This window comes from Furipterus horrens, unplaced genomic scaffold (genome assembly GCF_987537825.1).
Source record: "Furipterus horrens unplaced genomic scaffold, mFurHor1.1.pri manual_scaffold_6, whole genome shotgun sequence".
In the NCBI taxonomy this organism is placed as follows: domain Eukaryota; kingdom Metazoa; phylum Chordata; class Mammalia; order Chiroptera; family Furipteridae; genus Furipterus; species Furipterus horrens.
In genome coordinates this window covers 86,996,537-87,023,024 of record NW_028327176.1, presented here as the reverse complement: position 1 = coordinate 87,023,024, position 26,488 = coordinate 86,996,537, and the positions used below count along the sequence as shown (strand labels likewise).

Here is a 26,488-nt window from a genome sequence, read left to right as displayed (position 1 = left end):
CCTTCCTTCTCACCAAACCGCAGGGCAGAGGCAGAGAGGAGGAAGGCTGAGCCCACACAGGAGCGGCAACACCAAAGGCCGGGAGAAAAGTCTGGGTCCAGGGGGTTCCTACAGTGAGGACTATGTGTGCGGGGTGCTATATACCTGTGGGTCAGGGGGCACCTGGCTTGTGAGGCTGCAGACAAGAAGATCTTCATTTATTAAATAAAATCAAGTGCCGTTCCCTGAAACTGACTGAGGTATCTAACAGTCCAAAAGCCACTGCTACTGCATAAATCATGCGGCGGGAACTCCTAGGTCCCCCAGAGATCTCGGCAGGTCTGGGTGAGGCCTGGGAACATGAATTTTAAAGGCATTTCCCTTACACGCGCGCGCACACACACACACACACCAAATGTTTCTGATATTCACAAAAGTTTGAAAAGTACCATAGGGGCTTTTGAGACAAGAATAGCACAGGGGGAAAAGTTCTACAGTCACAATAATGTGTAAGCTCTGTACAAACCATGCAAACATCAGGGGTTTTTTTCCCACCATTTAGACTCAACTTATAAAACAAAACACCCAAGACTCCAGGGTGGTTATGGAAGAGACTGTAAAGCTTATTCTGTCTGGATGCTGCAAAACTGAACGTGTGCATGGCAGTGATGGGAAGGAGACATGGGCAGCATGCTTGTGCAGTGGACAGAACGAGAAACAGGTGTAACTGTGATACTCGGGTCTACAGAGGTGACAGTGGAGAAGCTACAACAGCGGCAGGATGCTATTGGGCGGATGGGGGAGAGAAAAGTGAAGGAGTGGGCCAATGGAGCTAAATTCTCCTGGAATAAGCCAAATATGTGGAGACCCGGGAGTAGCTGGCAGAAGAAACAGTGGAAAGAGTCCAGTGGGACTGCTGTCTCCTACTGCACTGCCCGAGGAGCCGCAAAACCGTGCAACCCCAGCAGGGCATCCGGCAGTCTTGGCAGTGTCACAGGTGCTCCCGCCCTTTGACTCAGGCAGTATCACCACCGGTCATTTGTTCTAAGAGCACACCTGCATTTGTACAAAATGATGAGGGACAAAGGTCCTCAATGCAGCATCGGCAGGAATGATAACACCTAGCAACAGCCCGTGTCCATCAGAGAGACAAAATAGTGCTATAGAGCCACATAATGGAATGCACCGTGGCTGTAAGAGAGCCGTCAGAAATGCAGACACCGGCTGCAGCATGTGTAAGCCCTGAAGCCCTCATGCTATGTGAAAGAAGCCAGTCACAAGGGCAAACACTGCATGATTCTGCTGACATGAGGTACTTAGAACAGTCAAATTCATAGAGATGAAAAGTAGAATGGTGGGTGCCGGGGCAGGGGTGGAGAGAACGGATAAGAAGTTATTATTTAATGGATACAGAGTTTCAGTTTTACAAGAAGAAAGTTCTGTGGATGGATGGTGGCGACTGCTGCACAACAATGAGAATATGCTTAATGCCACTCAACTGCACACTTAAAAAAGGTCAAGATGGCCCTGGCTGGTGTGGCTCAGTGGACTGAGTGCTGGCCTGAGGATTGAAAGGTTGCTGGTTCTATTCCCAGTCAGGGCACATGCCTGGGCTGTGGGCCAGGTCCCCAGTTGGGGGTGTGCAGGAGGCAACTGATCAATGTTTCTCTTGCACATCAATGTTTCCCTCCCTCTCTTTCTCACCATTTCCCTTAGCTCTAAAAATAAATTAATAAAATAGTTATTTTAAAAAATGGTCCAGATTGTAAACTTTAAGACTATTTACCACAATTTTAAAAATAAACATTTTTAAATACTTAAAATATGTAATCGGTAGGAACACCAGTTTCAATTTGTCCTGGATATGGAGCAAAAATTAGTTCTTAAATGAAAAAAAAAAGAGGAAGAGCTCTGGCTGGGTGGCTCAGTTGGTTGGAGCGTCATCCCGTACACCAAAAGGTTGAGGGTTCATTTTCCAGTCAGGGCAAATACCTAGGTTGTGAGTTTGATCCCCCATTGAGGCATGTATGGGAGGCAACGATCAATGTTTCTCTCTCTCTCTTCCCCTCCTCTCTCCCTAAAATCAGTATATATATCCTCAGGTGAGGATTTTAAAATAATCAGAAATGAGGCCCTGCAAGGACCTTGAATTAAGCCCAGTGAGACCTCTGTCAAACTTCTGACCTACAGAACCATGACATAATAAAAGAGGAAGAGAGTTCAAGATTTCTATATGCAAATATAGAAAGATCTCCAGTAGAACCTATGCATAGTAAGATTTATAAAGTAAAAACAGCAAAGAATAGAACAGTGTACATAGAATGCTACCTCTGTGTAAGGAAACAGGGACCATCTGATTATACATTTGTATTTGCAGAAAGGACCACTGGGGGACACAGGAGAAACCAAGAGAAGTGGTTACCTGAAGGGACAACAGGAGGGGGGCAGACTCTCTACCTATATTTGCATGATGTTTTGAGGTTTTAACTGTATGAATAAATTACCCAGCCAGATTCTCTAACACAGTTGTCCCTGGAGAAGGGAAAGGAGGAGGTAAGGGTGGGGTGGGGACACCATTGCTTCCATCTTCATCCTAGAACATGTCTTTGTATTATTTTGTAAAAAGGCGGGGGGGGGGGGGGGGCGCGGACCGACTGGTGTGGCTCAGTTGTCTGGGCATCATCCCGCAAAGCAAAAGATCGCTGGTTGGGTCCCTGGTTGGGGTATGTGTGAAAGGCAACTGATGGATGTTTCTCTTTCTCTTTTTCTAAATATAAAAAAAAATTTTTTTTTAATTTTAAAGGATAAAAAGACTAAGAACAAATTTTTAAGTGGCCAATGCACATATGAAAAGATGCTCCATCTCACTAGTAGTCAGAGGAATACAAATTAAAACCACAGTAAGGTGGCATTTCACACCCAGCGGGCTGGAAGAAATGTAAGTGGGACAAAACCAAGTGAACAAGGGTGGAGGTGGGGCAAGGGGCTGAACCCACAGGCTGTCGGGGTGAGGGGGCAGTGAGCAGGGCAAGGCGAGTGAGCGGACAGAGCCCCCATGGAAGGCAGCAGGGCCTCTCCTCCCACCCAGGACCCTCCACCCCTCGGAACACACCCACAGACCTGGGCACATGAGCCCGAAGAGAGGCGCAGATGTGCATGAGTGCGTGATCACCGCAGCATTGCTGACAATTACCAAAACTGAAAACGAGCTAAGTGGCCATCAACAGGAGAGCCGATAAATGGATTGCAGTTTGTTCACCAGTGGACTATTACTACGTAGCAATTAAACGGATGAACTACAGCCACAACTGTCAACATAGATAAACCTCAAAAACAGTGCAGAATGAAAAAGGGCAGAAATATTTGTACAGAAGGCTACCTTTAATATACGGGGGTGTTAAAGTGGAAAATAATCCCCATATCATTCTTGGATAGAGCCCTATGTATTATTAGCAAAAGCAGAAAAACAGGCCCCTGAATGACGCACACCAGTTACAAAGAGTGTTTGCCTCTGGAGAGGGAGGGAGGGAGAGGATCGGAGGGAAGACACAGGGTGCGTAGGCCACAGGCACAAGGATTATGTCTTTAAAGATGCAAAGATCTGAAATAAACATGGTTTAAAAAGATCTGATAGAGCACAGTAGTGGGTATATAGGTGTGTGTTATTTTTCTCTTTGGTGTAGAGTTGATGTCTTAATAATAATAAAAATACCAATAAACTGGGCTTGGAAGGTAGACAGGTAGCACAGAGGCATAAGGACGGGGGTAACCCCACACAGGGAGGCCACTTCATCAGCCCCTCCCCAGCACCTGCCCCCACCGGTCTGGGAGAGTAAGTGACCACTACACATTTTTCTGGGCTTGCTGTAGCTGGGGCTGTGAGCTCTGACTTCCCTGGGGCAGAGGGGAAGGTACAGGTCACCTGGGGCCCCTGCCTGGAGGAGAAAGAGAAAGGACTCATGGGAGAGAACATGCCCAGATCCTGGGCCAGCCAGCAGCACACAATTCAGAGCGGTCCCAACCCGAAGACCCTTATGGCAAAGCAGAGGGCAGGGAGGCTGGGCTGGCATGAGGTGCTCTACACACCGGGACACCAGTAGCCTGGGCCTCCAAGGGCTCTGCAGACTCTGGAAAGAATTCCCAGAGCATGCTGGGGCTTGGGATGGCCTTGGAAGGTGGCTAGAGCTAAAACCACAAACAAGGCGCCAATCAGGGGCTGCTGGAGGCCGGGTGGGGGTTCCACAGGTCAGCCCAGCCTGAGGGTCTCCACTCAGCAGGTGAAGGGGAGTCAGCCTGTAACTGGTGGGGGGCACTGGGGGAGGAAGAAGAGACCACAGTGCCAGCAATGGCTAGCCCACCCCAGGGCGGCCTTGCGATACAGCCATACCTGACCACCTCTAGCCAACTTCTTAAGTGCCTGCCATGGCCCCACGCCCTTGCTGGGACCTTCCCAGGGGCAGCGTATTTGCAGGAGTCAGGGGACAAAGAGAGCAGGACTCTCCTGGGTCGGAGGCAAGCTCCACCTTTCTCTTCTCTGTGCTTCAGTCTCAAAACTGAAGAGGTTGGAGTCCATCTCTCATCCCAAGTTCTAGCACTACAACTTGGACCCACCAGCCAAGAGGGGCCTCTGCCTGCCTCCCTACAACACCACGGGCCAGGGCCTGGGGCTGAGAGGGCAGGAGGAGACAGGAGGCTGAGTCACAGAGCTGGCTGGGCCCAGTGAGTCCGAGCCACCCCCAGACCCTGGGGAGGGCCCTGCTCACAGGCTTTGGGAAAAGGGGGGGAAAGAGAGAGGCGGGAGCAGGAAGGAGTGATGGGAGAAGGGCAAGGAAGTCAAAGGAGTGTTTGTTCTGCTAAGTGACATTTTGTTGTGAAAAATTGGCCCCAAACTATCCACTGAAATTCTAGGACAAATCTTCCTCTGCCACACCCACTTCTGTCACCACCTGTCACACCGCAAACTGACTGCACACACTCTGTCCACTCAGCTCCAGTCCCTCTCTGACCTGGCACAGTCCACCTTCGGGACCCTCACCACTCTCTGTCTTACTAAGTTCTTCCCAAGATTTACCTAAATCCCTCAGCTAGAGAGGAAATCTGCCCCGTCCAGCAGCAGCTTCCAAGCTCTCCTTATTCTGGCTGCAGGAGAGCCCCAAGTCCGTGCACCATACACTCATAACCTTCAGGACCCAGGGGCAGCTAAGGCCACAGTTATGCCTCAAGCAGGAGGCCAGTGCCAGCACCCCTAAGCCCCCAGAACCTGGGCCCAGTACCTTCAAGGTTGGGCTCACCTGGGGACTCTGGTGGGTCACGTCCACAGGACCCAGAGCAGCCAGGCCTGAGAGAGGTGGCACGGCCAGAGGCAGCCCGAGGGGCTGGTACATGAATTTATTCCTTACATGTTTACTGGGCACCGACTATGTGGCAGACACTGCAAATAAAACAGTGGATAAAACAGACAGAAAATCCCTGCCCTGGTGGAGCTGATGGTCTAGCTGAGGAGACAGATGTTAAAACAAAAAAAATAATTAAAATACATGGGGTATGTCAGATTCATAGTATCAAGAGAAGAAAACAGGGAAGGGAGATTGGGAGGGAAGGATAACTTTAAATTGAGTGGTCAGAGAATGCCCTACTGAGGATATGAGACCTGAAGCCGTGGGTAGCATAGCCATGTGGATAATCTGGATAAGAACCTTGCAGGCAGAGGGAACAGCAGGTGCAAAGGTGCAGAGGTGGGGGAATGGCTGATACATGTGAGGAACAGCAGAGGCTGGTGTGACTGGAAGAAATAAGAGACAAGGGGGAGGGAATAAGAGGAGAGGGTACAGGGCAGAGGGGTCTACGGTGGTGAGGAAAGTCTAGTGCCACAGGCAGTTCCCACATATCCTGGCATGTCCCCTAAGGAAGCCCCCCCCCAAGCAAAGCCCCCACTCACAGGCCCGTGATGGAAGCAGGAGCTGAACAGTAGACATGGGGACCCTCTGCGAGCTGGAAGGAACCCCATCGCCACCTTCTCTGCACTCCAATGGATGGGCGAGGCCCAAGGCAGACAGCCAAGGATGCCACAGGATTATCTTAAATCCTGCTCCCCTCACCCCAGCATCCCTCTCCAGGACAACTGCAGCTAATCTCTCCCCAGAGGAGGAGCCACGTGGGCAGACACGGCGGCAATGCCTGGCGTGTTCCTGCCTGCTCCCAGCCTGCCCTTCACGCCCAGGATGCATCTGCTTGGCTGTCTCAGCCTCCCAGGCAATCACAACAGCACCTTGCCCTGGCTGGGCACAGTGACTGCAGGATATTTTTGAGTCCTCACAAGGGCTCTAGGGCCTTTGGGGTAAAGCTGAGGAGCCCACTGACCACGAGGGCACAGAGGCCTAGCGGGAAGGGACCTGCCCGGGGGTTCTCAGCAGAGCCAGATCTGGGCTCCACAAGCTCCTTAGGGCAGGAGTCCCCCATATTGCATGGGGCTGAGGGCAGAGCCAGGGTCCGGGGAAGGGGCCTGGAGACCATCAGGTCCACTGAGATGAGAAGACTCAGCACAGAGAAGGGCTCTCACCCTGGGCCTCCTAACGCCTGGGAGAATTTGCTCTCCCTCCGCTTTTCCCTGGCCCAGTCCAGCAGACAAAGAGAGCAAGCGCTGTGGCCGGTGGGGGCTGAGGGGCAGCCTGTGCCACGAGTGGCTGTGCTCTGAGAGGCGGGCGTGGCCCGGGAAAAAGAAGGAGAAGTGGCAGAGCTGAGGGGGCGGCCGTGCAGGCCATGGGGCTCCACACACAATAGCAGGAGGCCTCCAGGCAGCCTTGTCCCACACGCAGCTAGGGCTGAATGGGGCTGAATGGAGCTGAATGCCTCAGTCCCAGGTCCAGGACTCAGCAGCCTGGGAGGCAAGTTTGCAGTGGGAGTGGAGGTCTTACCTCGAAACTTCTTGGGGGGGTTGTCCAGGTCCCCAGCCGCGGGCTCCACCACACAGCGGTCATCCACCAGCCTGGGGGACAAGGCAGCTGGGTCAACGGGAGACAAGAGGCCCATCTCCCCATAGCACCCCACCCTCAGGGCACAGGATTCTAGGGCACCAGCGAGGCCTCCAAAGAAACCTTTCCATCCCTGACAACCCCTCACCATCAAGTCATTCTCTTTCCTGGTGAAAAGGCAAGATCTCTTGGAGCGGGGATGGGAGAGCCCCCAGGAAAAGCACAGAGACACACCCAACCCCCCGGCCCCCGCTGGAGCTAAAGCTGTCCTGCGGGGGTCTGCTGCCAGTCGGGGCTGTCACACACTGTGGATGTAACTGCTGTCATAACCCAGACACCCGCTTTCTGAAAGGGCAGTGGGTGATGGAGGAAGGAGAGAGAAAGGAACCAAGAGAAACAAAGACAAAGTCAGAAAGAGAAAGAAAGATCAAGGGAGACAGAGTCAGAGCAAGGAGGGCAGGGGGAGAAAGAGATGGAAAAGACAAATACAGACAAAAGATAAACAGAATAAGAAACAGAGACAGAGAAAGACTAGAGGCAGATGGACAGATGAGAAGCTCATGAGACACCAAACTAGGGGGACAAGCCTGTGGTTCTCAAAGACAGGACAATACACCTTGCTCCTTCCCAACCTGTCGGGCCCCATTCCACACCCTCCTCATTACCCCCCCCTTCCAGCCCTGGCTGCGGTTAATCCTGAACCTCTGGAGGACATCCACCCACCCATCCATTCACTTCTCCATTTAAATGTCTTCAATGCCACCCCAGCCTCGAGGATAAAGTAATGATGACAGCCCACCATTTCAGAGGCAACTCTATCTCAGCACTTCCCAACTGTTGCCTCTGAATTCTCACCAACTTCTCCACCAGGGCTAGTCATTCACACCATTTTACAGAGGAGAAAACTGTGTTTGAAAGTTAAATATGCAGAAGGAGCATGGTATAAACTTTTGTGTGTATTAGTGCCAGAAACAAATACTACGAAGCATGTTTATTTCCTCAGTACTGTGTGGGGAACACACAGCGAGAGGGCACCATGCGCTGGGAGGACACTCTGGGTCTCCCTCCCTCTCCCAGCCTCCAGCGCGGGCTCAGACCTTGGCTTTCCCCTTCCCCATCTGCACTCACGCCCTTGGTCATTTCAGCCACATTCATGGGTTCAAAGCACCACTTACACTCACTGATGTCTCCCCACACCCACCCCTTTGTTCCTCTTCCCCAGAGCCCAGACTCAGAGATCTTCCTGCCTACTTTGCATCTCCACTTGGACATCTACAGGCATCACAAACCAGGGAGTTCAAAACTGAGCTCCTGGTCTTCCACCTAAATGTACTCCTCTCAAAGTCCTCCCCATCCCAGTCCATCCTTCCTTCCTTGCTTGGGCCAAAACCCTTGGACCAGTCCTTGGCTCCTACCTTCCACTCACGCCCCCTGTCAGGAAACCCTGTGGGCTTGACAAGACACCTGTATAACCCGACCTCTTACCACTGTCACCACCACCATATCCAGGCCCCCACCAGCCCTCACCTGGATTTCTGTAACTGCCTCTTCCTTGTTCTCCTGCAGACCCCTCTCACCGTACCCCACCCCCAAAGCCTGCTCCCCACACAGCAGCAGAGGCATCTCTTTAAAAGGCAGGTCAAATCAGGGCAGTCCTCTGCTCAGAACTCTAGAATCCCTCATCTCAGAGTAAAAGCCAGGAATTCACAATGTCCTGCAAGACCCCTCACCTCTCTGACTTCATCCCCTCGCCCACTCTGCTCCAGCCACAGCCCTCCCTCCAGGCCCCTCAAACCTTCCAGGACATCTGGCACTGCCTCTTCCCTCTGCCTGATACCCTCTGTCCCAGATAACCTCCTGGCTCCCTCCTTCAGATCTTGGCTCAAATGGCCTGTTCACCTGGACACCCTCCCACCCGCTCCTTTTTAAAACTGTAAACTGCTCTTTCCCGTGCTCTTTATCCACCGGCCCTCCTCACTGTTCTCCACAGGACTTATCACCACCCGACCTGCTATATATTGCACTTACTTATTTTGGTTACTGCCACCCCAGCCTCATGGGGTAGAAGATGCATGAGGACAAGAATGTGTCTATTTTGCTCCTTTCCAATCCCCAGCATCTAGACCACTGTCTGGCACAGAGTAGGCACACATGAAGTACATACTGAGTGAATTTATTTTACTAGCTGCTGAGGGACATATATAAGAAGCAAAAAAATAAGGTCCCTGATTCAGGGAGTTTAAATTTTATTAAGAAGACAAGTCACGCCCTGGCTGGTGTGGCTCAGTGGATTGAGTGCCGGCCTGTGAACCGAAGGGTCGCCATTTTGATTCCCAGTCAGGGCACATGCCTGGGTTGCGGGCCAGGTCCCCAGTTGGGGGTGCACGAGAGGCAACCACACATTGATATTTCTCTCCCTCTTTCTCCGTCTCTTCCCCTCTTTCTGACAATGAATAAATGAAAATCTTAAAAAATTTAAATTAAATTAAATTAAAAAGTTTAAAAGTAAAAAAAAGAGAGATATCATTTAAAAATAAAGAAGACAAGTCACATATTCAGAAAAGTCAATGATGTAAGGAGCAATGGATAGGTGCCAATTGGTTGGTGGTATCAGCTATGGATTTCGTGGCAATTCAGGGTAGGGAGAGGTCAGAGCCTGGCCAATCAGTGAAGGTGTGAAAGAACAGGCAGGAACTGTGCAGAGCCTTGAATAATTCATAGAATTTCCTGTAAGACATTAGTGAATCAGATTAGCTGGCTGTCTCTTAGCAAAGTCCTGAGGGGAGGGGACCTAGGAGGATAAATTTTGGTGGGGAAGGGGAGAGAGTGTTGGCCAGGGCCTGGGACCTGGCACTGCCGGGGGTGCTGAACAGCCACAGGGAAGAATGGAGAGGCTAAGGCAGCACCCCACAGCCCCTATCTTGACTATTGCTCAAGGTCTTGTGGAGGCCCCTCCCAGAGAACCCCATCCTTATCACAGACCCCTCCCCTCCCCTAGGAACTCCTTGTCTGGCTCACATGTGCAAATTCAGATGCTTGGCTTGCTTTTTGTAATCCCCCTGGCACAAATCCACCTGGCCGTTTTGTGGGTATCCATCTGTCCCCACCCACTCTGGCACAGCTTCTGAAGTCCTGATGTCTCCAACTCAGCCCCTCCCCAGTGCCCAGAGGTCTAGAAAGCATTTTGGGAGTGCAAGCTGAAGCTACTTAGAGAAGGGGAGGGATTGGGCAGGAGGGGAATTTCAAACAAGGTTGGGAACATCCCAGACCCACACAAAAATGGTCTGCATGAGGCACCACAACAGAGGAGCCGTGGGGGGGGGGGGTCCCTAAGGTATCAGGAAAACTAAGTCAGTAGATGGGACTTTCAGAGCTTCCTCCCAGCTCTGACATTCCACACCTCATCTTCCACGTGGGTCCTGGACTTGCAGAATCAACATGGCCTCATGTGGAGAGCAGTACCAATGAAATGGTATTGGTCCAATCAAGATAGCATAAAGTTCATACAACAAAGTGGAGTCAATCATGTCAACTAAAATGGCTGTCAGTCATCCATGACACTTTGGTTCAAGAGGGAAACTACTTATGTCAGAGCAGACACGTCTGGCAAGGAGACACACCTAAGATATCTGCACATGTGATCAGAATGGCCATGTCTGCAGAGCAGGACCACCCATAGATAGGCTCCTGGGAAAATTCCACACTTGCCAGCAGGGGTGTCAAGCAGAACAGCCATGTACCACCCATAGGCTCCTGGGCAAATTCCTCACTTGGCATTAAGGGTGCTAAGACACTTATCAAAAGACCCAGAAAGGTGGAGTACACCACTTTCCAGGTGTAACTGAGGCAGGCTCCAGACCACTGCTGGGACAGCTGAGCTCCACACACCAGAGTGCTGCTCCACGCCACGCTGATCTCCCTCCACATCAGCCACCGGAGGCTCTGCCCTGCTGGACTGAGGACTTCATCTGCCCTGCTGCCCACCTGGCTCCGGAGATCCTTCCTTGCAAGATGCTGACAACTCTCATGCCCACCATGCTGACTCCCGGACCTGTAGACTGAGACTCTGGGACTCCGGTTCATTATCCCCCATTGATTGCTGTGTGCGTGTGTTATATTTTTCTTAGATTGTTAAAACGTGAGTAGGATATTGATGCATGTTGATGTTCTACTTTGAGTGGACGTGCATTCAATAAAAGCTGAGTGAAGTGAATAGCACAGTTACTGTGTGTGACTCTTGTCTACTCCTTGGTGCTGGGCTGCTCAGCAGGCAGCTAGCCAAGCAGTTGCCCGGCTGACTTATAGGAAAGACTATATCACCAACCTACACTAGTGACACCTGGGAGCTCTGGGCTACTGTTCTGCACCCCACCCCAGGAACCTCTAACGGGTGGGACCTTGCACTCCTCATCTTTTTATTTTCCATCTGGTGCTTACCGCAGCCCCCAACCTAGCTTGCAGGCAAAAGGCTAGGACAGTCCCAAATGTCCCCAAGCGCTGAGGTAAAGCCTCCCCCTCTCCATTCCTCAGTAGGGCTGAGGCTTCCTGTGAAGGTGCTATTGGGCGGTAAGCGGTGGAGCGGGTGGAGTGGGCCAGAGGGGTGTTGCGTGAAGCCATTAACTGTAGGCAAGACAGCCCTTATCAGATCGGGGGCAGGGAGCCCTGAGTCTGGAGGGAGGCCCGAGCTCGGGACACCAGAGGGTAAGTTTTTGATGAAGGGTTTTTTTCAGAGTGAGAGGTGGACAGGGTGCGGGCAGGCGCACTGCGGTGGTCGCCCAGCGCGAGGTCCCCACCAGGCCCCGCCTCCTGACACACAAGCGGGTGCGGAGGCCTCCGGGTCCCGCCCACGCCCCACCCGGGACTACCCAGCGAAACTCGCCGCCCGCCGATGGCTTGCCTCTGACTGCAAGTCGCAGCCAGGGCGCTGGGCTTCCGCCAGGCGCGCGCCCTGGCTGGCGACGTGCCGCCTGCGCTTGGCTTCCCACGGAGGGCGGCCCCGGGGGACCGCTCCCCATTCTGGTGGCAAGTGCGTCTCTCGGCCGTAGCTCCCCTCTTCACAGCGGCATTTGTGTTTATTAAACTAGCTCATCGAAGGTGTCGGGCTTCCTGTACGCACCTGGCATTGTAATCAAAGCCGAGCTCTCCAGGAGGTGGCTCGGTCCTTTCGCCACCCCACTCCAGGGCACCTCGGCCTCCTCCACCCCAGGTCCTGGGAAGAACCTACTCCCGCCCTCCGCCAGCCCACCGATCAAACTGTTGCACCTGCCCGCTGAAGCCCGGTCTAGTCTGGCCAATTTCAAGGCTGCACTTAAAGCTCCTGCAGAGATTCCCCCCGCCCATTCCCACCACAGGCGTTGCCCTTAATCTAAAGGCAGGCAGGTTGCACCCCAGCCTCGATCACGTTAGAAACTGTTCCTCCAATGTGCAGAACACGTTCTGATTTATAAATCGTTTTTACATCTAATACCTCATGCCATTCTTACCACAGTCCAGTATGAGGCTCACAAAGAATAGGGCAGCGAGGCCACATACACAACTCAGGCCCCCATCCATTCAACAAAACCTCACTCAGAGCAGATTATGCACTGGGTGGGGTCCCTACCCTCAAGAAGCTCTTACCCACTGTGCCAGTGCCCTGAAGACGCAAGCCATGGCCTACACCCTTGCATCGCCCTCCTCCCCCTTGCAGGACCCTCAGAGGACCTGGCTGACAACTCTGCTCTAGAAAGGCAGGGAGGAGGGCACGGTCCCCAAAATGCTCATGGGGTCTGCAACTTGGTCTGAAGGTGAGAGGAAGGTAGATGTACAAAGGGACCTGGGTGGCCCCATTCTGCCTAGAGTGGACTTTGAGATCCAGGTGGGAGCCAGGGAAAGGGCAGTGGGGCGGGTCAGCGCTAACTGGATAGATTAGATAAGGAGGAGGAAGAATTAGCTAGGAGTGGGGTGGATGACTATCCCGGAGGCCTGAATCAAAGCCTGCACCTGCCAGGGCCCTGGCCAAGCAACCACTAGAGGAGGAATTACAGACTGGGCCAATGCCCAAGGGACCCTAGACAGTCCCTCCCCAATCCAGCTCAGAACCTGAGGCATGGAGGGGGAAACTGAGTAGTGCAGGTCACACAACAAGGGAAAGGAGCAGCCAGCTTCAGATCCCAGGTCTCCTGACTGCCAGCCCAGGGCACTGGCCACCACCCCAACAGATCTAGGCCAGAGCCAAGGAAGGGCACTCCCTCTGCAGGCACTGTCAGAATACTGGGATTGGCTGGTGGTGGATGGGAAGTTTGGAGTCCCCTTCTCCAGATACCCAAAGTCACACCCACTAGGTGCGAGTGGGGAAGAATATTGGGTCAGGAACCCAAGTTCACTGGACTGGGGTCCCTGGCTCATCAGAGAAATTTCTTTCTACAGCCCTGCACAAACATCCATTTACTTACCCTGTACTATCTTTCTTTACCAAGGATATACCCTGTGCCACCCGAAGGGCCAGACTGTATGTGCAGTTTCAACACAGGCATGCCTCATCCCTTCAAAGAGCTTAAGCCTAGAAAGAACAGAAAGCCACCCACTCAGAGAACCCCAAGAGTCTTACTAATGAGGAATGGAGGTAGCAAAAATGACTAAACTTGGCCCCATAGATATAAAGTTCCCCAGCTAGTGTGCAAATCTTCAGGATGCTGCCTCTGCTTGAGGCCTGGATTTCTGACTCTCCGGATTGAGTGGGCTCTGGCAAGTCCTGGGGTCTCAACAGGGCTGCTGGGAGCATGGAAACATGCATGTCAGGCCAAGGAAAAGAGGGACAGGGAGCAGCAGAGACAAGAGGGAAGGCTGAGACAGAGAAGGGATGCAACCAGGGACCACCCAGCCAGCCCTCCCCTCATACAATAGCCTCACTGAGCGGTGGCCTTTCTTCTGCTCTCCACAACCAGGAACTGGACTCAGCCTGTCCTGGTTGACTGAGGCGCACCCTGCCCAGCTTCAGACCTCCACAGAGCTCTCTGGGAAAAGCAGCAAAGCAGCCCTGACAAATCCAGAATGTGAGACAGTCTACGGCACAACCAACCTGTCTCAGGAACTCGGTATCATGGTGGGAAAAAAAGAGGTGGGGTCCTGGCCAGGTGGCTCAGTTGATTAGAACATTGTCCCCATACACCAAAAGGTTGGGGGTTCAACCCTGGTCAGGGCACATACCTAGCTTACGGGTTCCATCCCTAGGCGGAGTACGTACAGAAGGCAACCGATTGATTCTTTTTTCTCTCACGTTGATGTTTCTCCCTCTGTCTCCTCTCTCGCCCTCTCTCTGTGTCTCACCCCCCTCACTCTCTCCCTCTCTCGCTCTAAAATCAATAAACGTATCCTCATGTGATGATTTAAAAAAAAGAGGTGGGGGGGTCAGGACACTGTTTTAGATAAAATGCATAAGAATTAAATGTAACATGTATACCTCAACTGGATCTGGAATTAAAGAAAACAGTGGTGGTCAAAGACAGTGGACAATGGGCACATCTGACTATGGATGGACTGCACATTGGATGCTGTCAGGAAATTATGAATTGGTGTGATAACAGTATTATGGAAACACAGGAATATGCCCTTATTTCTTAGAGATGTATAGTGAAGTACTTAGAGGTGAAAGCATGCAATGTGTGTAATTTACCATAAAATACTTCAGCAAAAAAGAGACGCAGCAAATATGCCAAATTATAGACAGTTATTAAGTGTAAGATGTGGGTATATGGGTGTTCTAAATTGTTCTCTCTACCCTCTGGTTGGTGTGGCTCAGTGGGTTAAGCGCCAGCCTGTGAACCTAAAGGTCTCAGTTTCAATTCCCGGTCAGGGCACATGCCTGAGTTGTGAGCCAGCTCTTGCACTCGTGGCTGAGAGGCAACTGATTGATGTTTCTCTCCCTCTCTTTCTCCCTCTCTCTAAAAATAAATAAATAAAATCTTTTAAAAAAATAAATGAATTGTTCTTGCTACTTTTCCTGAATTATATTCATGTCTCAGGGTGGTGATGGAGAGCCAAAGTGACAGTAAAGGCCCGAGCCACCAACTGTAAAAGCTCTGTGAATTCTACCCATTACCATCAGCAGCAGCATCTCTGAGACCCAGACTTAATTCTCCTTCCCATGACCGCTATCACCCATTTGTAGACCCACACCCTGGAGAAGAAGGCTCTCCTGCAGGCTGGAGGAAGGGGGTGATGGCTGGTTGGCAGACAATGATTTGTGAACCAAATGTGCACAGGTGTCACCCAGAGCACCTGCAGCTGCCCCTGGGCTGAGATTTATGCTCCCTGCCTCTGCTGGCTCTGCCCACCTGCCAGGCAAAAAAATGCCTTACACACCGTCACACACCACTGTGACCATTCTACTCCCCCACTCAATCCCCTGCAAGGAGTCGCTCCAGCCTGTCTGCCCACGTGGAAGCAGCTCTGCAATGTGTCCCCACCCGGCCCCAGCCCACACCCTGGGCTCACTGTGCTGTCAGGGCGCAGCCTCATTTCTGTGCCCACAGTCCCAAGTGTGAAAGGCCCTGCAGCTTCACTCTAAAGAATCCTGCTATGTGACCCTGCTCATTTAGCCTCACGAAGCCAAGGTTCTCTCTGCAGGTAAAATGCTGGGTACCACTGCCACTCCTGGCATGCCCAGCGTCACACCCTCAGGTGTCAGAGCTCAGGGCTCACGTGTGATGAACTTACTGGAGATTCAGGCTCTGCTCTCCTCCCCTTCACCCAGGTCTTCTTCCCTCCTCTCTCACAGGCCCTCTTCCAGTGAGGAGCCCCCCAGCTTCACATGGAATGAAGTAGGGAGAGCAGGCCGGGGATAGACCGCAGGGATTTCAGATGTGGGCTCAAGGGTAATCGAAACCCAGAAAACTGCCCCTAAACTGAGAGCAGAACGCTGGTGTGGCCCCACCCTAAAATTCAGCACATCATCCCACCCTCAATCCCAGGCGCTGCCCCACCCATCCCACAGCCAAACCAGGCGGAGCCTGGAGGGGATGTGGGGTCAGGAATGTAGGGCAGGGCAGAGGGAACAAGTGGCTACAGCAGGATTCCTTAGGCCAAGGAGGTAGGGGTGTGTGTGTGTGTGAGATTCTGTCCCGTGTGTGTGTGTGTGTGTGTGTGTGTGTGTGTGTGTGATTCCATCCCCATCTGTGTGTGTGATTCCATCCCCGTGTGTGTGTGTCTGTGTGTGTGACTCTGTCCGTCCCCGTGTGTGTGTGTGTGTGTGTGATTCCCCGTGTGTGTGTGTGTGTGTGAGATTCCGTCCCCATCTGTGTGTGTGTGTGATTCCGTCCCCATCTGTGTGTGTGTGTGATTCCGTCCCCATCTGTGTGTGTGTGTGTGTGTGTGATTCCGTCCTCATCTGTGTGTGTGTGTGATTCCGTCCCCGTCCCGTCTGTGTGTGTGATTCCGTTCCCATGTGTGTGTGTGTGTGTGATTCCGTCCCCATCTGTGTGTGTGTGTGTGATTCTGTCCCCATCTGTGTGTGTGTGTGTGTGATTCCGTCCCCGTCCCATCTGTGTGTGTGATTCCATTCCCGTGTGTGTGTGTGTGTGTGTGTGTGTGTGTGTGTGTGAGAGAGAGAGAGAGATTCTGTCCCCACAAGTCCCCTCCCTCCACTTCCCCCTCCCTATCACAGCCACCACACCCAACCTCCAAGGCAGAGGCTGGTCTTACTTTTCACATCCCCTAGTATAAGATTCTCAAACTTGTGACATGAAGTGAACCATACCCCTGGGGGCACAGGGTCCCCATTTCCACCACCTCTACCACCAAAGAGAGCCTGTGAGGCAAAAGATGTGCCTCCCCTTTGGTTTCAGAATTCCACTTCTAGGAATTCATCCTCAGAGAATAATTGGGCAAGTGTTCAGGCATGTTCAGACTTAGATGTTCAGTGCTGATTAGCTGTAATGGCAAAAATTGAGAAACAACCTGAATACCCAACACTAGAATTATTTAAATAAATTCAGGTGCATCATACCACAGGATGCTATGCAGTCCCAACAATGGTGTGCTGGCATGGGGAAAAACACCTTAATGTATCCCCCCCAAAAGACAGGATATGAAGACCTATGTGCAGTTTCACATCATTTTGTAAATGTTTATTTGTGTAGGTGAAAAGGGTAAGTACGCATACAGAATGTGAATATAAGTCGGAGTGGTATTACAGATAATTTGTATTTGAGTTTTTCAGGTTTACTCCATGGAGCATATATTGTATTTGACTCAGAAAAAAATAGGTATTTTCAAAAAAATTAGTTGCATGGACTGGCCCAGCTGAGGTGCATAGAACAGGGTAAATTATCTCATTCCAGTGAAATCACAATTAAATGAAAGCCAAGAACAGGTCTGAAAGCTATCTCAGAGGAATGTGGTCTGTCCTGGGGGGGGGGTGCCCCCTCCTGGAATTACATGTCTCAGAGACAGAAGGTTCAAAGGGCTCTTATGGACCATCTGTCCCAGCTCCCCACTGTGCAGATTAGAATACGCTAAAACTCTGTCTCAGTTACTACTGATTCTCTGATGACTAGAACAGTGACCCAACACATAGTAGGCACTAAATAAATGTTTGTCGAATGACTTAATGAAGCCTGACAAAGGCTAAGAGATGGACTCTGAACAAAGAGGCAGGCAGACCTAACAGGTAGACTTCCTCAGAGCCTATCAGCCTAGGGGGGGCTTCAGATTAGAGATCCCAGACCCTGGTAGGCATTAAAATCACCTGAGGAACTTTTAAACAATCCAATCCTAGGACCCCAGCCCTAGAAATGTTGATACAGTTGGCCTAAAATGGAACTTCAGAGCTGAATTTTTTGAAATACCCCCAGGGGATTCTCAGGTACAAACAAAGCACCATAGAGGACATCCAGGCTGAAGAAAATACACTCCAAGAAAGCAGGGCCTTACCAAAATCACTCAGAGAGTTAGCGAAAAAGCAGGAGAGCCATGCCCCTGGGTTCCTGAATCAAGGGTCCCAAACCTGCTGGCCTGGGGTTTCCTCCACATTTGTTGATGTTTTATGACACTGAGTCAACTCCACCCCCAAAAATGCTGTGAATGAGTGATGTTCACACTGTGCTGTCCTCAACAGCCCTGCTCAGCTCCTGTAGACTCATTCATGTTCATGGCTTTCATGGAGTCAATCCATCTCATAGTCTTCCTCTTTTCTTGCTACCTTCTATTTCCCCCACCACTACTGTCTTTTCCAAAGAACCCTGCCTCCTCCACATTTTCTGGGTTCTGACCGCCAGTGCCAACCCTCCTGGGGAAGTGAATGAGGCTACAAGGTGGACAGGGAACCCCCAAGTGGGGGATCCTTATGACCCTACTTCCTGTGACCACCCAGCCCTGGGTGATACAGATCCAGGAGCCCTGAGAGCCTCCAAATGGTGCGCCAGTGCCCAGGTGTGTGTGCACAGAGGCACTGCGACAAGTGTTGGGAGCTCAGCGTCAAGAACAGTTCACCTGCACTCCCCTGTGGTCTGGAGGCCACCCTTTGGAGCAATCAAATGAGGTCTTCAAGGGACTGGTTGTTAAGACTCAAAGGGGGCCACACTGCACACTCAGGGTCAGTTCCCCGCAGCCACCGGCCAGACACCACATTAAATCCTTCCCCTTTCACTAGCCCCAATCAGCCACTCCAGCCCTGGCATCTGCTGCCTCATATGGGGGGTGAGGAGAGAGACAGTGGCCCTGGACATACTCCCCTCCCAAGAACTGGCATGGACCTGCTTTCCCTTCCCAGCCAAGGCCTGGACCAGCTCCAGTGTCCACTCCCCAGGCCCCTCCCATCCTCCCTCCTGAGAGTTAATGTACAATTTTCACTGGAAGCTCTAATTATCCAAGCGGATCTAATTGGCCTCCTCCACTTGACCCTGCAGAGCCTGGCTGAAATGTGAAGGCTGCCCCAGACTACCTCCCCTACCACTGCCCCCCTCCCCACCTCCCAGCTGAGCCAGCCCCTCTGCCCGCCAAGACCACCCCTGTCTCCAACAAATTCATTTCATCCAGCCCTTACTGAGCACCTCTTGGACATCAAGCATTGGGCAAGCCTGGGAACTCAGTCAAATCAGCCTCCAGGGGTTCACAAACATGGACACCAACAGTCAGGTTGGAGGCAACAGGGGGCCAGAGTTGAGGACAAAGGCAGAAAGATCCTGGTGAGGATGGAGCAGAGAATCACTTAAGAGAAATGCTTCTCACACTTTAAGGCACCAAATCTCCTGGTGACCTGCACGCAGATTCTGACTCAGTAGGACAGGCAGGGTTCTGTGGTTCTGTTTTTCTAACAAGCTTCTAGGCGATGCTGATGCGGCTCGACCAAGGGCTAGACTTTGAGTAGCAATGATTCACGGTGCTAAGAAACATTCTTTTATTGACTCTTAAGTTCTGAGAATGTGAGACACACAGCTCCCTCCATCAGACACTGAGTCCCCAGTGCCCAGCACAGTGCCTGGGGACATGCTTAATGGACAAACGGTGTAATTAATCAGTTAATCCTGGCAAAGTGCCCAGCATTAGGTGACCAAAGAAACCTCCAACTAATTGCAAAACAAAATAATTAACACAAGAGGAATCTGTACAAAGCAGTGTAAAGCACAGAGGAAAAAGGGATAATTCTGCTGGTTTGGGGGGCGGGGGGACGGATCTCTCAAAAGAGGACACTTTGTACTAGATCTTAGAGCATGGGTCAGATTTACCCAGATGGAGACTGGCTGAAGGGCAGGCAACACAGGAGCAAAGGTAAAGACACCGTGGGGTAGGTTCCAGGACCTGCGAGCAGTGTGGTATACCTGGGAGAAGGTCCGAGGGGTAGGTGAAAAAAGCCAGAAAATTAAGTTGGGGCTAGCATATGCTGGTGCTGGAAGGCCAGGCTGGGAGGTTAGGCATCCATCAGTAGAAAATTGGGAGCAATAGGAGTTGTTTGCACAGGGTACCTGCACCCTGAAGTACAGGGGCTCTTCTAAGTCACCAGGTCTTGCCCAAGCTCAAAGTGGACTGAAGAAAGCAGCTTCCTAGGCAGGAAGGGCCAAGGCAAGAGGGAGCTATTAGGAAGCAACAGAGAAAATCCCTTGTGAGGTGATGAAGCCTTCAGGGAGGGCAGAAGATGATTCTGCTAGATCTCACAAGTGCTTAAAAACACCCACTGTGTCCTCTGGCAGGGTTGCTCAGTTGGTTGGAGCGTCATTCCATACACCAAAAGGTTGTGGGTTTGATTCTTGGTCAGGACACATACCTAGGTTTTCAGGGGCTTTTTGTTTTTTGTTTTTAAAGAGACTTTATTGATTTATTTTTATTTTATTTTATTTATCTGTTTTTTGGGGGGGTTTAGAAAGAGGAGAAAGGAGAAGGAGAGGTAGAGAAACATCAATGTGCAGTTGCCTCTCACGCGCCCCCAACTGTGGACCTGGCATGCAACCTAGTCATGTGCCCTGACTGGGAATCAAACCAGCGACACTTGGTTCTCAGGCTGATGCTCAATCCACTGAGCCATAGCAACCAGGGCTTGGTTTCGGTTTTGATTCCTGTCAGGACACGTATAGGAGGCAACTGATGGACATTTCTCTCTCACATCAATGTCTGTCTGTCTGTCTCTCTCTCTCTCTGCCTTCCTCTCTCTCTAAAATCAATGGACAGATCCTCAAGTAAGGGTTAAAAAAAAATAATCCACTGTGGGCTAAGCCCTGAGTCAGGCCCTAAGCAACAGAGAAGATGGTCGTTCCCCCAAAGCCTCCAGTGCTGTTCAGACACTAGGACGAGGGCTTCCATCATCTGTCCCATGTCCCCCACAGCCCCCACCCTCTCTCATTATCAGAGGTGTTCACTGTATCCCTACTAATGGGCAGGCCTCAGCCTAAATCAACAGCCCTGACCTGACAGGTAGCCAGGGCCCTGGTCATTGCTGGGGGGCTGTGGATGCAGGCCCCGATGTGCCTCTATCCCCATCTTCAGGGGAACTGAGCAAGCAAATCAGATGTGGTGGGGGAGGGGAATGAGAGAGCCCTGGAGGGTGCTGAAATGAAGAGAGCAGGAGCTGCTGGAACCCTAGTTGGCCCCCCGCCAGCAGAGCCAACCCTCCAACCCCATGGTCCTGTTTGACTCCCTTTGCTACTGGGCTAAAGCTAAACTCCCACCGCCCCTGGGAGACACCAAGGGAGCCAGGTGACTCCCACCCCCCAGCTCAGGGTGAACAAGGCCAGTTCCAGAGCCAGCCCTAAGCTAAGGGTGCTATGGTTGTCCTCTGAAGCCCCCACAGAGGAGGCACCTGGAGGTTAGCTGGAGTCCAGAGAAGTAGGGTTAGCAAAGGAGAGTGGGTTTATCATAAAGGGGAGCTGGGAGTGGTGGGGAGCATAAGACAACATAGGCCTCCAGACTGAAAAATGGGACAAAGATAGCAGGCCCTGACCTAGGGCCAGGCTAGGAGGGTGGAGAATACACTCCACCCTACCCCCACCCAACTCACCCAACTTCTCCTCTGAAGCAACCCATTCCCTCTGCCTAATTCCTCTCACGCCCTATGCCTGCTTCAGGCCTGGTCCTCTTAGGGGACTTGAAATGATTTCTTGCTTATCCAGCCCAGACCCTGGGGGGTGGCGGCCAGAATTAATTAATATTTGTTAAGTGCTCCAGAGATCCTGGGACCGGGGACCCAGGGGCGCCAGATGAGCAGCGCAGGAAATTGACAAGGAGAGGCGGAGAAAAGGGGGGCAGCCGACCAGGGCCTGGGACGCCTGGAAGGCGAGGGCTGAGAAGACACTCCTACTGAAGTGGGTAGGACAGGAGAGAGCTAAAGAGAGCTAACCAGGAAAAGGTGCAACTTCTCAAAAGTGCCAAAAGGTCCTGATGTAGAGGTTTAAGGACTTCGGGCTGAGCCCACCCCACCCCCCACAGCTCCGCCCTACGCCCAGAGCCTGTCACGTCCAGCACGGATGCCTTCCCCTAAACCCGGGCCCCAGGCACCCACCTGCCCCCGCCCCAGGACCACCTGCAGAGGAAGTTTTTCTCCGCCTAGTCGTAAGAGAGACAAGCGCCCGAGGGTGGAGGCTTCTCGGAGGAAGGCGCCTCCTGCCAACTCCGGCAGGGCACCGACTCCTACCTGGGCAAACATTTTACTTCCTTTCTCTAAAAGCAGGAGGCGAGTCATTAGACGTCCGGGTCCTCCGTCGGAGGCCAGAGGCAGGACGCAGGCAACTGGCACCAGGGCCAACGGCACCACCTCCCCACCCTCGCCCCCTCGAACTCACTCACCCCAAAGTACTGATGAAGCCATTGACAGAGCCCTCGGCGTACAGAGAGACGATGTCTCCTATGTGAAGAAAGCTGGACATCTCGCTCATGGTTGCGGCCCTCGGGGAAGCCGGGTCAGTAGGGGCGCCAAAGGGCGCAAGACGGGGCTCTGTGCGGAGGACAGAGAAGACCGGCAGGGTGGGGAGGGGCGCGTCCCCACCTAGGAGCGGGGAGCTCGGCGCGGCCGGGGCGGGCTAGCGGCCGCCGGAGCGGAAGGCAGCGCGGCTTGGCCGGTAGCCGGCGGTGGCGTCCGGGTGAGGAGGTGCCCGAGTCTAGGCGCACCCGCCGCCTGACCGCCAGCCCGCCGACCCGGCCAGAGCGTACCTGCGGCGTAGAAGGAGCAGGAAGTCTGGGGCCGCCACATACACATGCAAATCCCTCCCGGGAGGCGGGGAAACCACACCCCGGGTTCCCCCACCCACCCGGCGACCCGCCCCCGACACCCACGTGCGCCGGCCCGCCTTCCGAGCGCTGCACCCGCCTCCCCGCGGATCGCCGAAACTCCGAGGAGTCTTGGCTTCCAGCAGGCTCCCCGGGACAGAGTTTCAGCTCCAGAAAGTCCCCAGACTCGCGGAACCGCCACCCTGGAGGCCCATCCTTTGTGGGGGCCGTCCGCTCTCTGGGTGCCCTGGACCATCTACTTTTCCGTTCTCAGGTCACTGAGAGCCGGTGCGGGCGCCCGCGAAAGTGGCAGCCAGTCGGCCAGCAGGCGCCACCTTGAGCCGCCCGCGGAGGACCCGGGGGGCCGCCCCCCGCCACCCGGCCAACTCGTCTTCTTCGCGCCCAGCAGAGTATCGTCGAGAACCCAGAAGCGCTCTCATTCCTTCACATTGCAAATCGGGACTTACTTTTCTCAGCATGAACAGCTTTTTCATTGCACAATAGAAAGTGCTGGGGCTTGGAGGGGAAATGAAGCAATGGGGTGGGTTTTGTTTTTTTCTCTTCGCATTCCTGTGTACAAAGAGATCCAACTTCCGAATCAGTTCAGCCACTCCCTCCCCAGAAGTTGGCTGCAAAGCTCTTGGCTCTTCCCGTCTTTCTTATTTAAAAAGGAGGAGGCGGGAGAGAAAGCTACCTTCGCTAGCTAATAGCGCACCTTGCCAACAATGACAAGGCCGGTGCCGGCCTCTGAGAGGGACCCGCTGCGTTGTTGGCGCCAAACTCGCTCATGAAGTCCTACCCTCAAACTCACGACCCCAGCTCGCCTACTTTCTGTTCCGTTCCGGTGGCTTGGGTGTTTGCTTCCTGATACACTTATTTGAACTCCTGGCATAGAGCACCCACTGCCACCCGCATTCGATCACATTTACTTCCTTCGAACCACCCCCCTCCACGCGACTTCCTGAGAAAGAGGAGGCTTGTCCCTGGGAGAAAGGGAGGAGGGGACTGAAAAACTGAAGAAGGAAGAAGAGAGACCTGGGAGGGCTGAGGCAGCCTAGAGCAGAGAGGGCTGCTGCCTCGGGGAGGGAGAGAAGAGTCCCTGGGTATGTGAGAGGGAAGGACACCTCCAGGGTTGCTAGTTCAGTGTTTCACAGTTTTCGCCAGGAACCACAGTAACAAATAAGTTTAACATCAGACCAGTCCACACCTTCATCTGTGTATAAGCAAAACAATCGTTTCTCAAAACAATAGTTACCCTTATGACCTGTGATGCACTCTGATATTTTCTGTTCTAGTTCAGTGTTTTGTTTTTTAGTACTGATTGTGACCAACTAAATTGCTTCTTCAAATGTACCAAATGGGTAACAAACTGCAGTTCGGAAAACCTCATTCAGACCACCCTGCCAAAAAGAAATGACCAAAGCCCACAGGAGGAATACTAACCTCAAAGTTACACCGCTGGGGGGAGGGAGAGGGGGTCGGGTTCATGTCAACTGGAGCCCAAAGCCCAGTGCCTGACTCCTAGCCCCATATATGTTCTCTCCATGACCTCCCTCACTGCACTAAACTGCAGCTGCCTACCCCTGGAGCCCTCTGGGAAGGGCAGGCGCCTGGAACAAGCCCACTAGCTTCCAGAAGTCAGGCCTCCACTGACTTCCCTGCAATAAAAATATATGCATTCATTCCATAAGCACATATTGGTGCCCAGCCTCTGCTGGAGACCAGGCTCTGATCAAGCCACCAGCTCCAGCCCAATTTTCTTTTCCTCTTCCCCAGGCAGTGAGTATAAAGAGGGACATTCTGGCAACACTCTCTCCTGGGTGCATGTCCTGGGTGCACTCAGGACATGTGTCTTCCTTGCCCCAGCCACATCCAGGAATCATGATCTTCCTCTCCCAAGTCTCAAAAGACAGCTCCAGAACCCAGCCAAGGTCTCTCAGCCAGGAACAGGTCAGGCCTATCTCACCCAAAGACACGCAGGCCCTGCCTGGTGTGGCTAAGTGGGTTTGGCATTGTTCCACCAGCGAAAGTTAACTGGTTCTATTCCCAGTCAGGGCACATACCTGGGTTGTGGGCCAGGCCCCCAGTTGGGGGGTGTGCAAGAGGCAGCCAATTGATATTTCTCTTAAACATCAATGTTTCTCTCCCTCTCTTTCTCCCTCTCTTCCCCTCTTTCTAAAAATAAGTAAATAAAATCTTAAACAAACAAACAAACAAACAAACAAACAAAAAGCACATGCAACCACTTCTCCCTCCACCCTCAACCTGGGAGTGCTCTGAGCCTGTGTCCCTCCACCAACCAAGACTCAGAGTAGAAAGCACACTCCCATCTGAGAAGTTCCCTTCAGGACATCAATGCCAGCCTCCCACCACCACACTGCTTCTAGGTATCTTTCTGGAAAATGACATCCATGTTGTATTCCCATAGGAACCACCCCTGTTTCACCTGCTTCTGCCAAATCAACTTCACTGTAAGTTCATCTATATATCTGGGTTCTAAGCTAGGTTTCGTTTAAAGAAAGTTTCAGTGGGTTAGAAAAAAATTTTAAGAGACAGATGATACAGCTCCAGTGAGTTCACTACTTGCTCCACTGTTTGAAACCCTCCTGTATCTTCTCAGCACCCGCAGAATAAAGCCTACATGCCTTAGCTCAGCGCTCCAGGCCCCATCTGTCCCCACCATTTCCACCCCTGCACCCTGGGCAGATATGAAGGTTGCTTCTCAAGGAGGAACCATGCTGTTGTTAACGGAAAAATAAAAGGCCTTTCAGAGTGAGAGGCAACAAGCATTGACTTGAGATGAGTAAGAATAGCTATTGGAGTGCACTGATTGAGGCAGAAGCCCAAACAGTGTTCCAGTTAGGAATCAAGGACAATGGTAATTATAAGGGAAGGGGAATAATAACATCAATAGAAGGAAGGTATTTCTATTGGTTCAGATAAGATAACATAGTGACATTAATTCTAAACAATGTTTTTAAGTTTTAGTCCAGAAGTCGTGTCTGCTTTCTTATTATCTTTGCAAAACTGTTCTTTGGGGAAGCAGGTTGTTTAGGCCCAGGCCAAAGGTTATTTTGCCCTGTTTTAACATCCAAAAGTTTGAGGCATAAGACATGCAAGGCAGGTCCTCTGGCATGGCAGCTCCGTTTTAAGGTGGCTCCGTTGATTTTATGGTATTGTTTACCCTGTCAATAGCTCAAGAGCGCAGGCTCTGACTCTCATAGGTCTGAGTTTGAGTCCCAGACCTGCCACTGTCCAGTTACAGTTCTCAGCCTGTTTTCTCATACATTAAATGGGGAGAGTATGGTACCAACATTGAAGGGAAATGGATAAAGCCATCAGCACAGAAAGGCCCCTAGCAAGAAAGGCCTAGGTGTGTTCATTCTCATTTCCCCAGGATCTCATCCACTCCCATGTCCCTGGGCTCATGTTGAGGCAGGAGAGAGAATAGAATAGAAATGAGGAAGTCCTGAGACACTGCAGCTGCTGTCGGTCAGCATCCTGATTTTGGGCTTGCGCACCAGAGCTTATTTCACCTTTGCCTCATTATAATATTTGGCGTTGTGGTTTTCTCCCCAGTGGGCAATCAAGGACTGTAGGAAATCGCCTGTGTAGAAGCACACATGGAGTGTACACCCTGAACCATGCCCTTACCAACACTTACTTTGTCAGGCTTTTTAACATGGCATGTCTCATTTATTTCCCCACTAGCAGAGAATGTACCATGAGCCATCTTGAATTGCAATGATCTCTCTCCTTTTTGGCCTCTACAGTAGACTGTGACTCCTGGACAAGGAGGCTGTGTTCACTTTTTGTCTCCAGGCCAGACTGGGCATGTTACAAGTGCTTAATAAATCAGAGTGAAA

General features: G+C 52.1%; 1 protein-coding gene across 1 annotated transcript in view; it reads right to left on the bottom strand.

The window, feature by feature from the left end:
• Positions 1 to 22,579, bottom strand: part of ITPR3 (inositol 1,4,5-trisphosphate receptor type 3) — a 68,578-nt gene extending 45,999 nt beyond the window's left edge. Inside the window, exons 1-2 of the mRNA XM_090282223.1 lie at positions 22,203 to 22,579; positions 6,894 to 6,964 (exon numbers count right to left, since the gene is read on the bottom strand). Coding sequence (XP_090138349.1) covers positions 6,894 to 6,964; positions 22,203 to 22,291 — 160 coding nt within the window. The 5' untranslated portion in view covers positions 22,292 to 22,579. The remainder of the gene's footprint in view (positions 1 to 6,893; positions 6,965 to 22,202) is intronic.
• Positions 22,580 to 26,488: the final 3,909 nt, after the last annotated feature.